General features: G+C 42.9%; 2 protein-coding genes across 2 annotated transcripts; both read left to right on the forward strand.

The window, feature by feature from the left end:
- The first annotated feature begins 3,444 nt into the window (after positions 1-3,444).
- On the forward strand, positions 3,445-7,407 carry LOC144708720 (mRNA splicing factor, thioredoxin-like U5 snRNP). Its single transcript, XM_078582144.1, has 4 exons — positions 3,445-3,808; positions 3,900-4,057; positions 4,266-4,332; positions 7,135-7,407. The coding sequence occupies exons 1-4, from the start codon at positions 3,674-3,676 to the stop codon at positions 7,231-7,233; spliced, it is 459 nt and encodes a 152-aa protein (XP_078438270.1). The 5' UTR covers positions 3,445-3,673; the 3' UTR covers positions 7,234-7,407.
- Positions 7,408-8,095: 688 nt separating this feature from the next.
- On the forward strand, positions 8,096-12,463 carry LOC144708719 (D-3-phosphoglycerate dehydrogenase 3, chloroplastic-like). Its single transcript, XM_078582143.1, has 4 exons — positions 8,096-8,764; positions 9,330-9,706; positions 10,524-10,730; positions 11,695-12,463. The coding sequence occupies exons 1-4, from the start codon at positions 8,170-8,172 to the stop codon at positions 12,364-12,366; spliced, it is 1,851 nt and encodes a 616-aa protein (XP_078438269.1). The 5' UTR covers positions 8,096-8,169; the 3' UTR covers positions 12,367-12,463.
- Positions 12,464-12,909: the final 446 nt, after the last annotated feature.

Here is a 12,909-nt window from a genome sequence, read left to right on the forward strand (position 1 = left end):
GCAATTTCTTCATCAAAGTCCCCTTCCACCAACTCGACCTCTTCAATGTTAGATAATGACTATGCTATGTTGCTTTATGGATATTGTTGCCTCAACCAACATTTTAACTTCATCAGTATGGACATGTTTTCAGCCAAAAGCCTTGAACTTTCATACGTGAAAATTTCACGGCCAACAGAGAAGAAGCGTTCGACTGGTGCACTAGATGCACACACATGAAGAAAATCTCGTGCCAAAAAAGAAAGCTTAGGGAATATCTTCCATCCTTCGCCTTGCCACCATAAGAGAGCATTAGTCGACACATGAAACATTTATAGATAACTCTATAACTCATCTTCCATTGACGGGGTGATACAATCTTGTCGTGGGAACACATGTGCAAGCCTTGACTTGACGAATGGTGTGTATCACTCATCTATCTTGGCATCCTCATCATCAGCCATGCATTGGTGTTGCCTCCCTCCGTCGCCGCCTATGTTTTGGTCATCCCCCAAATTTAGGACTTCATCCTCACTGACGTTGTTCAATAGTCCTCGAACATATGCCACCAAGCTTTCACAATCCTTTGGTGCAATGGAGTCTAATTTAACTTGTGGATTTACAATTGATGGAATTGAGAGTGCAGAATTTTTACGAAGGTGAGCCTTGTACTTAGAAAATTTTTCTCTCATGGCTCTACATGTGATTTGGATGGTATCTCGCTGTCCACTATGAGGGAAACATTGTTTGAGAAAAGGCATCTTTGGTCTATGGCATCAATAAGTTCACGAAGGTGTTCATAAAGAACTTGGAGCAATGATGAAACTGTTGTCGTTGTCACACGTTTATAACTGAAAACAGTATATGGCACTTCATGGAAAGGCTTTGAAATTTGAGCAAAATGTGCTACCATTTGCCACTCATGTTCGTCAATCACAGTTTTTTTCTCCGCCATTCTCTCCAGCTCAAAAATATCCATCTTGTACGACAATTTTCTCTTCTGATATGCTACCTGCAACATTTCATGTGTGGAGTTCCATCTGGTCTTCACATTCAACACCAATTTCCTGCTATTAGACATCTTTAATGCACACACCATTGTACATAGCTCCTCCACCTATCATCTGATAAACGAACACATGCAACAATTTGACCCACTCTTGTAACCAAGTCTCCCACTGAGGTAGATCACCCGACCCATTGTCTTTGTGCTTCTTCAGATTCCCCATCCACTAGCTTTACTGCCTCGTTGGGGAAAGTTGTGGTGGAATTCTGAGTGCCTCTAATCCATCCTACACTACAAGACTTATGACATGTGCAATACAACGCATGTGGTGAGTTCGATCAAAGTTGGGGTTCACTTTTCTTACTGCATTTGTCAATGATGTAATCATCGATCTATTGTTACTTACCAAGACACGTTCTTCAAGTATCCAGTTCTCTGCGACCCAATGCATAGTGACTCCCAATAGGGGAATCATATTTTCACTTGTCCATGCATCTATTGTTAGGCAAACACTTCTAACATTTGATAGTGAGTGTATCAACTTTTGCTTATCTCGCCTGAAGAAGACCTTTGCGTATTCACTAATGGTCTTCGAGCATGGTATTCTCATCTTACGCTGTGCACAATAAAGCATTAATTCTCTGAAACTTATCAACGATGGTCCACGCTTGGTTAGTGTGACATAAATCTGGTAAGCATCTCCTATGTTCTCTCAAATGTGATACCCAGTAAGAAGGTATTCCACCCTACTAGCGAACCCAACATTTCAAAAATTGATCTTTGACCACCAGAAATCGGCTCCTCTTCTATTCCCAGGTCTTGTTTACCTTTCAGCCGATCATGTAACTCCTTATGGCTCTTCTGCATGTGCCTCCAAAACATATTAGTCGTTTCATCTTTGTTTCTCTCAATAGTTGTAATGATTGGAGGGTTGTTCTCCTTGCACACCATACATTCATACTGGTTTGGGTCAAACTCTTCAAAATACTGCATGGCCTCTTATTCTCACCCATGATGCTTTCTATGTGAGGTTACTGGAGTAGTGGTATTTCGAGGTCTTTCATCTATGAGTATGACCTTGTGCTCTTTCAACATTTCATCCATCGGGTTTGAATTCCTACCAGTCTCATCTTTGTCAACGCTCATAGAGGATAACTAGATAACCCAAATCAATTAGAGAAATCACATGTAGACATGGATCGGCAACAACACTGACCCAAGAAAACGACTCTTCATCTTAAGAAGCCTTAGAAAGCCTTTCCAAGACGTCTCATGTAAGAAGAATGCAACTGTTTGTGTGTTGTATCACTTATAATTATCAAATACCACATGTCATATATCTACATTGATGGATAGAAACATAGCTATAAAAAAATTTCATTATGCAACTGAAAGATCAAACATGTAAATGTTTCTTCATCTGAACATTCTTTACAGGCTACCAATCAATAAATAATAATATCATTTGGAAGGTGCTTTATATGAGAGCAATGATAAACCCATCGAAACAAAACATAGAAATACATAATTCTTACTGTGTGTTATAATCAAAATAACGTCAATTATAAAGTACCTTCTTGTACTTAGCTTGAGGGGATGCCTTGGTTAAGGGTAGGAATGAGGACGAAGAGCCGACAATAGGGGCTTGCCCGAAGCAGGAACGAGAGAACGAGAGGAAGGCGGAGGCCTTGCAGTAGACAGAATCAATGAGGGGGAACATGATCAACGAGACATAAAGGTGCAAGAGGGGAACTGACAAGAGAGGGAGAAGGGGGGAACGAAGAGGGAGAAGAAGAACAAGAAAAAGACACTGAACTATGGAGAGGGACAATAAGAAGAACGATGGAGAGGGAGAACACCGGAGAGGGAGAAAGCCGAGAGGGACAATGTCGAAGAAGGGAGAACATGGAGAGGGAGAATGCCAAGAGGGAGAAAGCCGAGAGGGAAAATGTCAGAGAAGGGTGACGTCAGAGAGGGAGAACGCCGGAGAGGGAGAACACTAAGAGGGAGAAAGCTGAGAGGGAAAACACCGAAGAAGGGAGAATGTCGAGAGGGAAAACGCCGGAGAGGGAGGACGCTGGTGGGAATGAGGGGGAAAAGACGAGAAGGGTACTGGGCGGGCACTGCAGGGTGAGGGAAAAGAGGGGGAAAGGACCTGCCTCGGGACAGAACCTGTTCGGAAACGGTTCGTCTGTTCTCGACTCATTCGCGAACAGGTTCGTGTCCAATTTTTAGCATCGGTGTTCGTGTTCGTTCACATGTTCGCGAACAAATGAAACTTTTTTTCCCATCCCTACCAATGACACTTCGAGAGACATCTCTTATGGGAAAAATAAAAAGAAAATTCTCTTCAAGGGAGGAGCATTTATAGCCTTTCAAATTAACCTTTTTGGAAGGAAATTAAACAAGGAAAATTTTCAAAAACAAAGTTAAAATGTTATTTAAGGCAGCCGTTCCATTACTCCAACGGCTCCTCAGCATTATCCACATCGGTTGATCTATACTGCAAATCCGTTTTCGAAATCGTTTCTGAATCAGATTGAAAGGGTTTTGGGCTATGATCGGCCCAAAAAAAGTGTTGATTCTACCGACAGAAATGAATTTCTCTCGGATCATTCCCTAATTAGCGGACAAATCATACGCAGAATTGGTTTTTGAGCCGATCGGAGCAGAGGCGCTGTGGGGAAGATGAGCGCCTTCCTCGTGCCGGAGCTTACGAAGAAGAGAGAGGTCGATAACATCATCAGGGACACCCTTGACAAGGTTCTCGTCCTACGCTTTGGTCGAGCTTCTGAACGCGACTGTATCCTCCTCGATGAAATCGTATGGATTCGACCCATCATATTCCTTTTTTCTGATTTCCCTAATTTTGATTTCATCCCTGATTTTCTTTCGCCTGTTCATCTTCTGGCAGCTCCATAAATCATGCCGAGGCGTCTCTAAGTTTGCGAGCATCGCGCTGGTTGATGCGGACGCGGAGGAGATACAAGTTTATATCAAGTACTTTGACGTCACCATTCTTCCTTCAACCGTCTTTTTTTTCAACGCGCATCACATGAAGATGAACTCCGGGTAAATAATTTATCTTTGGATCATCTTTTCTTCTCATTTTTCTAGTGTAAATTCGGGATTCTCCGATGAATAGAACCCAACTTTTAAACCTGAGATTGAGATTTTGTCGGTTTTACCTAACTCTTATCTGTTCGTGTCCGGGATTATTGTAAATATGATGATCGATAAAGGAGAAAATGTCAAACTAATTAGCTTTGCCATCATACAGGAGTGCTGATCATACCAAATGGGTGGGGTCGTTCTACTCAAAGCAGGATTTTATTGATGTTGTAGAGGTATCACCTGAAATTATATGAATTCCTGGAGTGGATAATCTATCGTAAAGATCTCATCTTTTGAATAATTTATGGTACCGATACATGGAAGACTTACATTAACGAATCATTGAAACCATTATTCATTTTTTTTCTTTTTCAAGTCATTTTATTGCCTTGGATTTTTCGGTATTCTAAGGCTGGAGGCCACATATAGAAAGTTAAGGATTGTTGTAGGGCCTTGCATCGATGATGATGATGATGATGATGATGATGGTGTCACGTCATCAACCGACCAATGACGATGAAGAGGACAAGCGGATGGTTCATCATCATCCATATTTGGTCTCAAACAAATGATGACGATGAAGAAAATGACGACTTGTCATCATCATAGTTATCTTCCCCGTCTACTATTCATCATCACCGTCGTCATTGTTGACTCCAAACCCTTTGTTCCATGGTATCAGGCTACATTTTAGAAAGTTGTTTAGTTGTACCATTGCATTAAGAACTAGCCATACAAACTTTGTTGTCATTTGACTTAAGTACTTATCTTCCATCTACCCAGGCCATATCCTTTATTTTTTCCAAATGAGATAACTACTTGTTTGGCAAGTAGCTTTCACAGACAGTGATAAATATCATCATTGTCATCCAAAAACTGTCATTGTAATCCAAGTACCGTCCGTTTGGATAACGATGACAGTTTTTGGATGATAATGGCATTGACACAAAGTATGTCATTATCATCATCTCTCATCTCCGTGAGCTTCCCACACTTAATCCAAATAGTTGAGGACTTGGATAGCCCGAGAAGCGCGAAAAGAGAGGAAAAATAGATTCATGTGGTCTAGAGACGGATAGTGAGTCTGTCTGGTCCTTCCAGTCTGATACGAACCTGGATCTAGGCTCGTATTGAAAGGAGGGTAGAGGACGGGATGAGGTAGAAATTCCCTGGTAGAGAGGTGAAACAGGAAGGATCGGAGAGGAGGCCAAGCAGAAGGGGTAGGGATCGGCGGAGGATGAGCCGCCTGAAGACGCGGTGAGGTAGAGACGATCGCGAGGACGGGGATCGTAGAGGGAGAGAGGGGGGACAGACTTAGACGTGGAGAGCGGAGACAAAAGTACTTCTTTCTTCTATCTTCTTGGCTGCCCTCCTAAAGGGAGGGCATCCTTATTTAAAGAGAATACATAATAGTCAAATGACTGAAATGCCCCTGTGGGCTAACATGACGAAACTACCCCTAGATAGGTTGAGGATCCTCTCAAGGATCCTATCACAGTCAGGCAATATTAGTAGATCTAATGCAGGATCATATCGTCATCATTGTCATCATCTGCTGCCTGATATACATTATCTGAGTAAGGCGAACTGAGGGAGAGTAACAAAGGACAATGAAGAGACAAAAATTGGCATTGCCATCTTTTTTCTGATCCTACCCGTGGGTGAGAGATGATGTTGATGATCATTTATGGGCATTGGCATCGTCATCCTGGTGAGTATGTATGTTGAGGACGATGAGAAATCATCATTGTCCTCTCTTTATCATCATTGCTGATGGCAACACTAGCAACATGTTGGTTGAATAGTGATCCATCAATGACTAGCATCATCCCACTGGTGAAAACACAGTTCTTACATCTGAATTATTTCTGGTTAAAGTCTATTTTTTGCGCTATAGAAAATTGATTTTCTTTCAAACTAATACATCAAGAGAAGTCATATTCCGATTTTATTAAAATAGTTATCGTCTATCTGCCCTCTCTCTACATTTATCACTCCTCTTCACGTGACACGTCACTCAACTTTAATAAATGGCTGAAAAAGATTTGTTCTATCTGCATTATTTATCTTCCAATTATTTTAGTTGCTTTGAGTTTTCTTTTGTCACTCTGAGACAGGAAGATACATTTTAGAAAATTGTTGCTCGATTAATTTCGACTGTATTCGAAGAAACCGCAGATATTTTTATATCTTCTCGCTCTAGACTGCTTACCTAACTACCGTTCCGGAATACCAACTACATTAAAAAGTGTCTGAAAGGGTATTCCCATGTACGTTATTGAATGTATGAAGTATTTGAATTGAGTTTGATTCTTGTGAAATTCTATGGCAGGAGGCTACATTTAGAGATTTGTTGCTTATTTTTTCGACTGTTTTAAAAAGACATCCATATTCTTTTTCGTTTTAAAGAGAAACTCTTGCTAATCACTCCTAAACTGCCTGCGGATTCCCCTTCAAGTGACCGAACCACCTTCCTGGCAACTTAGTACTGTATTTTTGGGCAAAGACTGAGCCTTGGAATACACAAACAAGTAAATATGAACTAAAATAATACTCTTTTTTTTTGAAGAAACTAAAATAATACTCTAAATATGAATAATTTATATTTAGAGTATTTTCACTGCATAGGGTACTTGTTTCAAGAAAGTGATCTGGACCTTTGTGCAGGTTCTTATCAATAAAGAGTCACTCAAAGTTCAAATCATTCTTCTTGATTTGCACAGCTGGAATTAAAGAACTGTAATCGACTTTGAATTAAAATATGCATCATCTTAAAGGCACTCTTCTAAACTCCTAGCTCCTCTTAATGACATCATAATCGTGGGTGAAGATTGAGAACTATTGTTCCTAGATTAATTCATGATCAAAGTAATACAGTTTACTTGGGCTCATGTGATACGTATGGATAGGTGAAAACCTTGTTTATGATTAGATCAAACTGCTTATTTTTAATCATGTACCACGGTTAAGAGAAAAAACACATTAAATATTTGCTGTTGCTTAATCATTTTACTTGCTCTGTTTTGCTAATGCAGGTGATATTCAGAGGAGCCATGAAGGGTAAGCCTATCGTCAGCTGCCCTTTGCCCCCTGAGCGAATACCTAAATTCCAGTTGCTGTTCAAAGGCGTTTAATAATCGGATATTTGTGGGTTTTTTAAATTTTATTGTATTACGATACGACATTTAGGTTAACGTTTGTACTAAACATGGAGAAAATGCAAAAATGGGGTTACATAGACCATAAAGGACTGAGTCAACAGGGGACAATTCAGTTTTTCAGATTTGATTAAATTCTTCATTCTGGCTCTTGATATGTTATGATCTGAGGTTTCAAATGTCGTTTTAAGGTCCTGATTTATATCGTAAAAACTTTAAAGATATTGACGTTGACGTAGCGAAATCTGGAGGCGGCCCAAGGTTTAGGCTATGGGTTCCACGGAAAGGCTTTCTTCCCCCAATCAAGTCCCGGTTCAGAATCCATCGATCCGACGGCTGGGATTACACTCATCCAAGGGTGGACGTTGGTTTCAGAAGTATTTCAATATCAGATATTTTTTAATTAAAATAATAATTTTTAAATTCAGGGGGTTTTCGGTGTGGGTCCCACCAAGAGCACCTGCCCGGAATCCAGTCCAGATTCCCTGCCCATCGGAGTCACGGGCCAGCATCAAGATCCGGGATCCATCGATCTGACGGCCGAAAATGAACCTCTCTGATCGGACGGCGGATCCCTGGTAGGCCTATCGAACTCGAGATGGCATCAATCGGACTGTGATCATTGCAGGTTCTACCGGGACCCACCGCGATCAGATGGGTCCATCAATCGGACGGCGAAGCACTACGGCTCCCCGATCGGACGGCGATGATGAGTATTTAAAGGCATCGAGATATTCCCTGTGAATCAATCGGACGGCCAAGAACTGCCAACATGTTGGCGGGACCCACTAGGATATTTGGAAATTGCTTTTTTTGGCGCCTATAAATACCCCCCCTTCTCCCCGGCAAAAAAATCTGAGGCAGTACCGTTCATTCATTCGTCGGTGTCTGTCGATCTGCGGAGCAGTCGCGATGAACAAGCTCATCCCTCCCGCGTCGATCTCGTCTCCGGCAATGCTACATCCGATCAGTAGAGCCTCGATCTCCTTCGGATCTGCGGTTTCTGCGTTCGATTCTACGCGGAAGAAGCTCTCGATCGGTTCTCCTCGCCAGATCTCGTGCACGGCGGTCTCGATCTCGTCGCCGAGCTCCGATGTGTCGGTTTCCAAGGTTTCCGCGGCCGTGGGATCGAAGCCGACGGTCCTGGTCTCTGAGAAGCTCGGGGAAGCCGGGCTTGACGTGCTCCGCAAGCTCGCGAATGTGGAATGTGAGTACAGTCTGTCGCAGGAGGAGCTCTGCGCTAAGATCTCCCTCTGTGATGCGTTGATTGTGCGGAGCGGGACAAAGGTCACCAGAGAAGTGTTTGAGGCGGCGAAGGGGCGGTTGAAGGTTGTTGGCCGAGCTGGCGTTGGGATCGACAATGTCGATCTTCAAGCTGCCACTGAGTTTGGATGCCTCGTAGTCAACGCGCCCACGGCCAACACGGTGGCTGCTGCTGAGCACGGGATTGCGCTTTTGGCCTCCATGGCCAGGAACGTCTCTCAGTCGGACGCTTCTATGAAGGCCGGTGAGTTCTTCGGTCAGATCTGCGATTATTAGTTTGGTTCTTGCTCTAAATCTTGTTTTTTCATCCGATTATATCTTTTCTGTTATTCCGAAAAGTTCTGAGGTGCGAATTGTTCTTTATCCATGTGATCTTCAACGGGGACCGAAATATGGGATCAAAGTTCATCGCCTTCGTCTTGCCCTATTTCTCTCCGGAATTTTAAATGATTGAAGTTTTCGTTCGGATCCCGTCTGACGTTGAGTCGTTCGTTAATCATCTGAAGCTACGGAGAACTCTTCTAATCTCCCGCATCTTGAGTTCACGACCTTTACTTTTATTTTAATGATTTAATATTTTATTTGATAATGTTGATTTCTTGCAGCATTTTCATATTAATTATGATTGCCTGTCTTGTCCAATGTCTGAACGGAATTCCGATGATTGAGTTTTTCTTACCGATTTTTGAAACTTTGAATCGTTCATTAATCATCGGACACCTCGAACAGCTCATCTGATCTTCCACAGAAAATGAATTCTCCAATTCTCAAATTCCTGCTAGAATCCTGATGATTGAACAATTGTTTAGGGAAGTGGCAAAGAAACAAGTTTGTCGGGGTTTCTCTGGTGGGGAAGACACTGGCTGTTCTTGGTTTTGGGAAAGTGGGCACTGAAGTAGCTCGTCGAGCAAAGGGACTTGGAATGCACGTTATAGCACATGACCCCTACTCACCAGCTGAGAGAGCCCGTGCCATCGGTGTGGAGCTCGTCTCCTTTGACGAGGCCCTCGCCACTGCTGACTTCTTCTCTCTCCACATGCCGTTGACCCCCTCGACCTCAAAGATCCTCAACGACGAGACCTTTGCAAAGATGAAGAAGGGTGTCCGCATCGTCAACGTCGCCAGAGGTGGCGTGATAGACGAGGCGGCTCTCCTCCGAGCCCTCAACAACGGCACCGTAGCCCAGGTACGAAGCATCCAATCACCATCATCATCCTACTAATTTTAAATGGAAGCCATATGTCATAGTCATTACCATAATCGTTTCATTTTTGGGCAAAATCATTGTCACAATCGTAATCATCATATTTGATCATAGTAAGTTTACATTCATCATCATAATTATATGGTAGTATTTAATGCTCCTATATTCTTCTGCTTACAATCACTCATAATCATAACCATGATCATTCTCCTCGCCCACGTCCAGGAGGTAAATTAAATACTCCATTTTCATCTTTCAAAAAAATTAACCATGATCTTAGTTGTAATCATAAGCTCATTTGATATCATATTATATGCATATGCATCCTCAGAGTTGTGTGGTAATTTTTATGCTCCTAGTAACTATGCTTTCCATTCCAGATGGTCTGCTGAATTCATTTTTGAGTTTGAATCTCATGGATATTATCATAACGGTGGTCATAATCATAACCATAATAATATATGGTAATACTTTCACGGTTCTATCAACTTGTATGGTTATTATTAAAGGCTATCTGCTGGAATAATAGATCTATCTCTTTCTCACCGAATAATCACTTGAGCACGAATCTCACAATTGTCATACCAAACCCCATTTGATTAATACTGGTTGCTTAGTTATTACACTTATGTGACCTAGAGTACCATATGTTACCGTGGTAAAGTCCATGCACATAATAATGGTTTTATTATGATAAATGATTATTGCTCATTGATCCATTCAGGATGTTGGTGAATCACTTACTCTCTCTCTATATATATATATCTCTAAAAATTATAATTTCGTATTGTGTTGGCAGGCTGCACTGGATGTGTTCACGGAAGAACCCCCAAGCAAGGATAACCCTCTGGTGCAGCATCCGAATGTTACCGCCACCCCCCATCTTGGAGCCAGCACGGTTGAGGCCCAGGAAGGTGTGGCCATTGAAATTGCCGAGGCCGTGGTTGGAGCCTTGAATGGGGAGCTCGCCGCCACTGCAGTCAATGCACCAATGGTCCCTGCGGAGGTTTAATTCTTAAACCCTAAATCATATTTAAAATAAAAAACCAAGACCTAAGTTTTTAGGAACCCAAATCCAAACCCTTAACCTGAAGTCATAAATTGGGAGCCTTATCCTTGTTGGCATGTTTGAGGTATACCCTAAATCTTAAACCGTAAGGATCAAGGATTAAACCCTTCAATTTTAGACTCTAAACCCTAACCCTATGTATAGTGCAGGGACGCAGACGGGACGATTTTTTCGTTGCGGGACGAAACAATCGTCCCGTCCGAGGATACGGACGAATTTCGGGACAAAAATTCGTCCGGGGGACCACCGGACGGGACGGTTTTCGTCCCGTGGGACAAAAAAATTGTTCGTCCGGAGGTCTCATGACGATGGACGGATGAATCTGGACGGAAAACCACCGGATTCACATCCGACGGTTGAGATGTTGCCACGTGGCCTCGCTAGGACAATTTATAATATATTATAATATATTATAAGCTATTATATTATATTAAAAGTATAAAGTGTGTTTTTTTGTCAGGGACAAATTTTGGGACGAAAATTCGTCCCGGGAGGACTGGATGGGATGAAAAACCGTCCGGAGATTATTGGACGGGACAGTTTTTTGGTCGGTGGACGAAAAACCGTCCCGTCCTTTGTCCCTGAGCTAACATCGGACGTAGGTCAGGACAAAATTCGTCCCGTCCCGTCCTTTGTCCATGTCCAGGACAATCTGGAACTATAACCCTATGCAAAAAAAGATAAATATTGCCCTAATCCTACGGCCTACTCCCCAAAAAAATAAATATTATCTTCGGACTTGTTGCAGGTAGAGCCTAAGCCTTTCCCAAATCCTACGTCTGAATAACATTGCTAAAAAATCCTTGATCCTAATTAAAACCCCTAAATATAGTGCAGACATAAAAAAAATTATGAATGAAAAAATTTTGTTTTATATGGTGAACTTGAATGCAACTCTCAGGTTTTGTCCGAGCTGGCACCTTATGTGGTGCTGGCCGAGAAGCTGGGACGGCTGGCCATACAGCTGGCAGGGGGTGGCGGCGGGATCCGGGGGATCAAGATATCATATGCCTCGGCCCGCAGCCCCGAAGACCTGGACACGCGCATCCTGCGCGCCATGGTGACCAAGGGAATTGTGGAGCCCGTGTCCAGCATGTTCGTCAACTTGGTCAACGCTGACTTCGTGGCCAAGCAGCGTGGACTGCGGATCGCAGAGGAGCGAACCTTCCTCGGCACGAACCCAGATGCGCCGCTGGAGTCAATTGAGGTCCGGCTCAGCCATGTGGAGTCCCGGTTCGGGGGCGCGGTCTCCGACTCGGGCGAGGTCCGAGTGGAGGGCCGGGTCAAGGATGGGGTGCCCCACCTGACCCATGTTGGCTCTTTCCCTGTCGACGTCAGCCTCGAGGGAAACCTCATCCTGTGCCGACAGCTGGACCAGCCCGGAGTCATTGGCTCTGTGGGCAGCATCCTGGGAGAGGACAATGTCAATGTTAACTTCATGAGTGTGGGCCGCACTGGGCTCGGCAAGCATGCCATCATGGCCATCGGCGTCGACGAGGAGCCCACTAAGGACACCCTCTCGAAGATTGACCACGTGCCCGCTGTCGAAGAGCTCGCCTTCCTCAAGCTTTGATCTCTCTCTCTCTTTCTCTCTCTTGCTGTTATGGAGGAAAGTAGGCCGCACAGAGTGGATTGTTTCAAGTAATAATGTGGCAAAATTGTTGGAGTAATTTCCTTGTGTTGTGTCTTAATATTGTTTAAGAAGATAAGTGTTCATCCAAGCCCATAAAGTCTTACAGAGAAGCAGCATATGATACCAAGGTGTGCACAGTTATTCATATAGTTTTCCCTCCCCCCACTCCAGTCCATTCCATTAGACAGGTTGAGAGAGATATCTTGATAGATAATGATAGTTATTCAGAGCTATAGAGAAAGTCATAGGGAAATAGATAGACTGTATTTATGAATGGAAAGAAAGAGATAGAGAGAACGAGGGAAGAAGTGATGGAGGGGGATTCGCAGATAACAGAATAGATAGAAAATCTGAAGGATTGATAACTAGCGAGTCGTATTAATTTATATATAAGTATACTTGAAAATGGGTAGGATAGATAAATACATATTTATGTATTTATTTGTCTCTACTAAAGCTTGTGATTCATCTAATCTGAATGTT

The sequence above is a fragment of the Wolffia australiana genome, chromosome 10, assembly GCF_029677425.1.
Source record: "Wolffia australiana isolate 7733 chromosome 10, ASM2967742v1".
Classification (NCBI taxonomy): Eukaryota; Viridiplantae; Streptophyta; class Magnoliopsida; order Alismatales; family Araceae; genus Wolffia; species Wolffia australiana.

What these genes read in the sequence shown, in the direction of transcription:
- LOC144708720 (XM_078582144.1), top strand. Translation starts at nt 3,674, where the DNA reads ATGAGCGCCTTCCTCGTGCCGGAGCTTACGAAGAAGAGAGAGGTCGAT. An exon ending in CACATGAAGATGAACTCCGG is followed by an intron (nt 4,058 to 4,265) that starts GTAAATAATTTA and finishes GCCATCATACAG; the next exon opens with GAGTGCTGATCATACCAAAT. An exon ending in ATTTTATTGATGTTGTAGAG is followed by an intron (nt 4,333 to 7,134) that starts GTATCACCTGAA and finishes TTGCTAATGCAG; the next exon opens with GTGATATTCAGAGGAGCCAT.
- LOC144708719 (XM_078582143.1), top strand. Translation starts at nt 8,170, where the DNA reads ATGAACAAGCTCATCCCTCCCGCGTCGATCTCGTCTCCGGCAATGCTA. An exon ending in ACAACGGCACCGTAGCCCAG is followed by an intron (nt 9,707 to 10,523) that starts GTACGAAGCATC and finishes TTGTGTTGGCAG; the next exon opens with GCTGCACTGGATGTGTTCAC. An exon ending in CACCAATGGTCCCTGCGGAG is followed by an intron (nt 10,731 to 11,694) that starts GTTTAATTCTTA and finishes TGCAACTCTCAG; the next exon opens with GTTTTGTCCGAGCTGGCACC.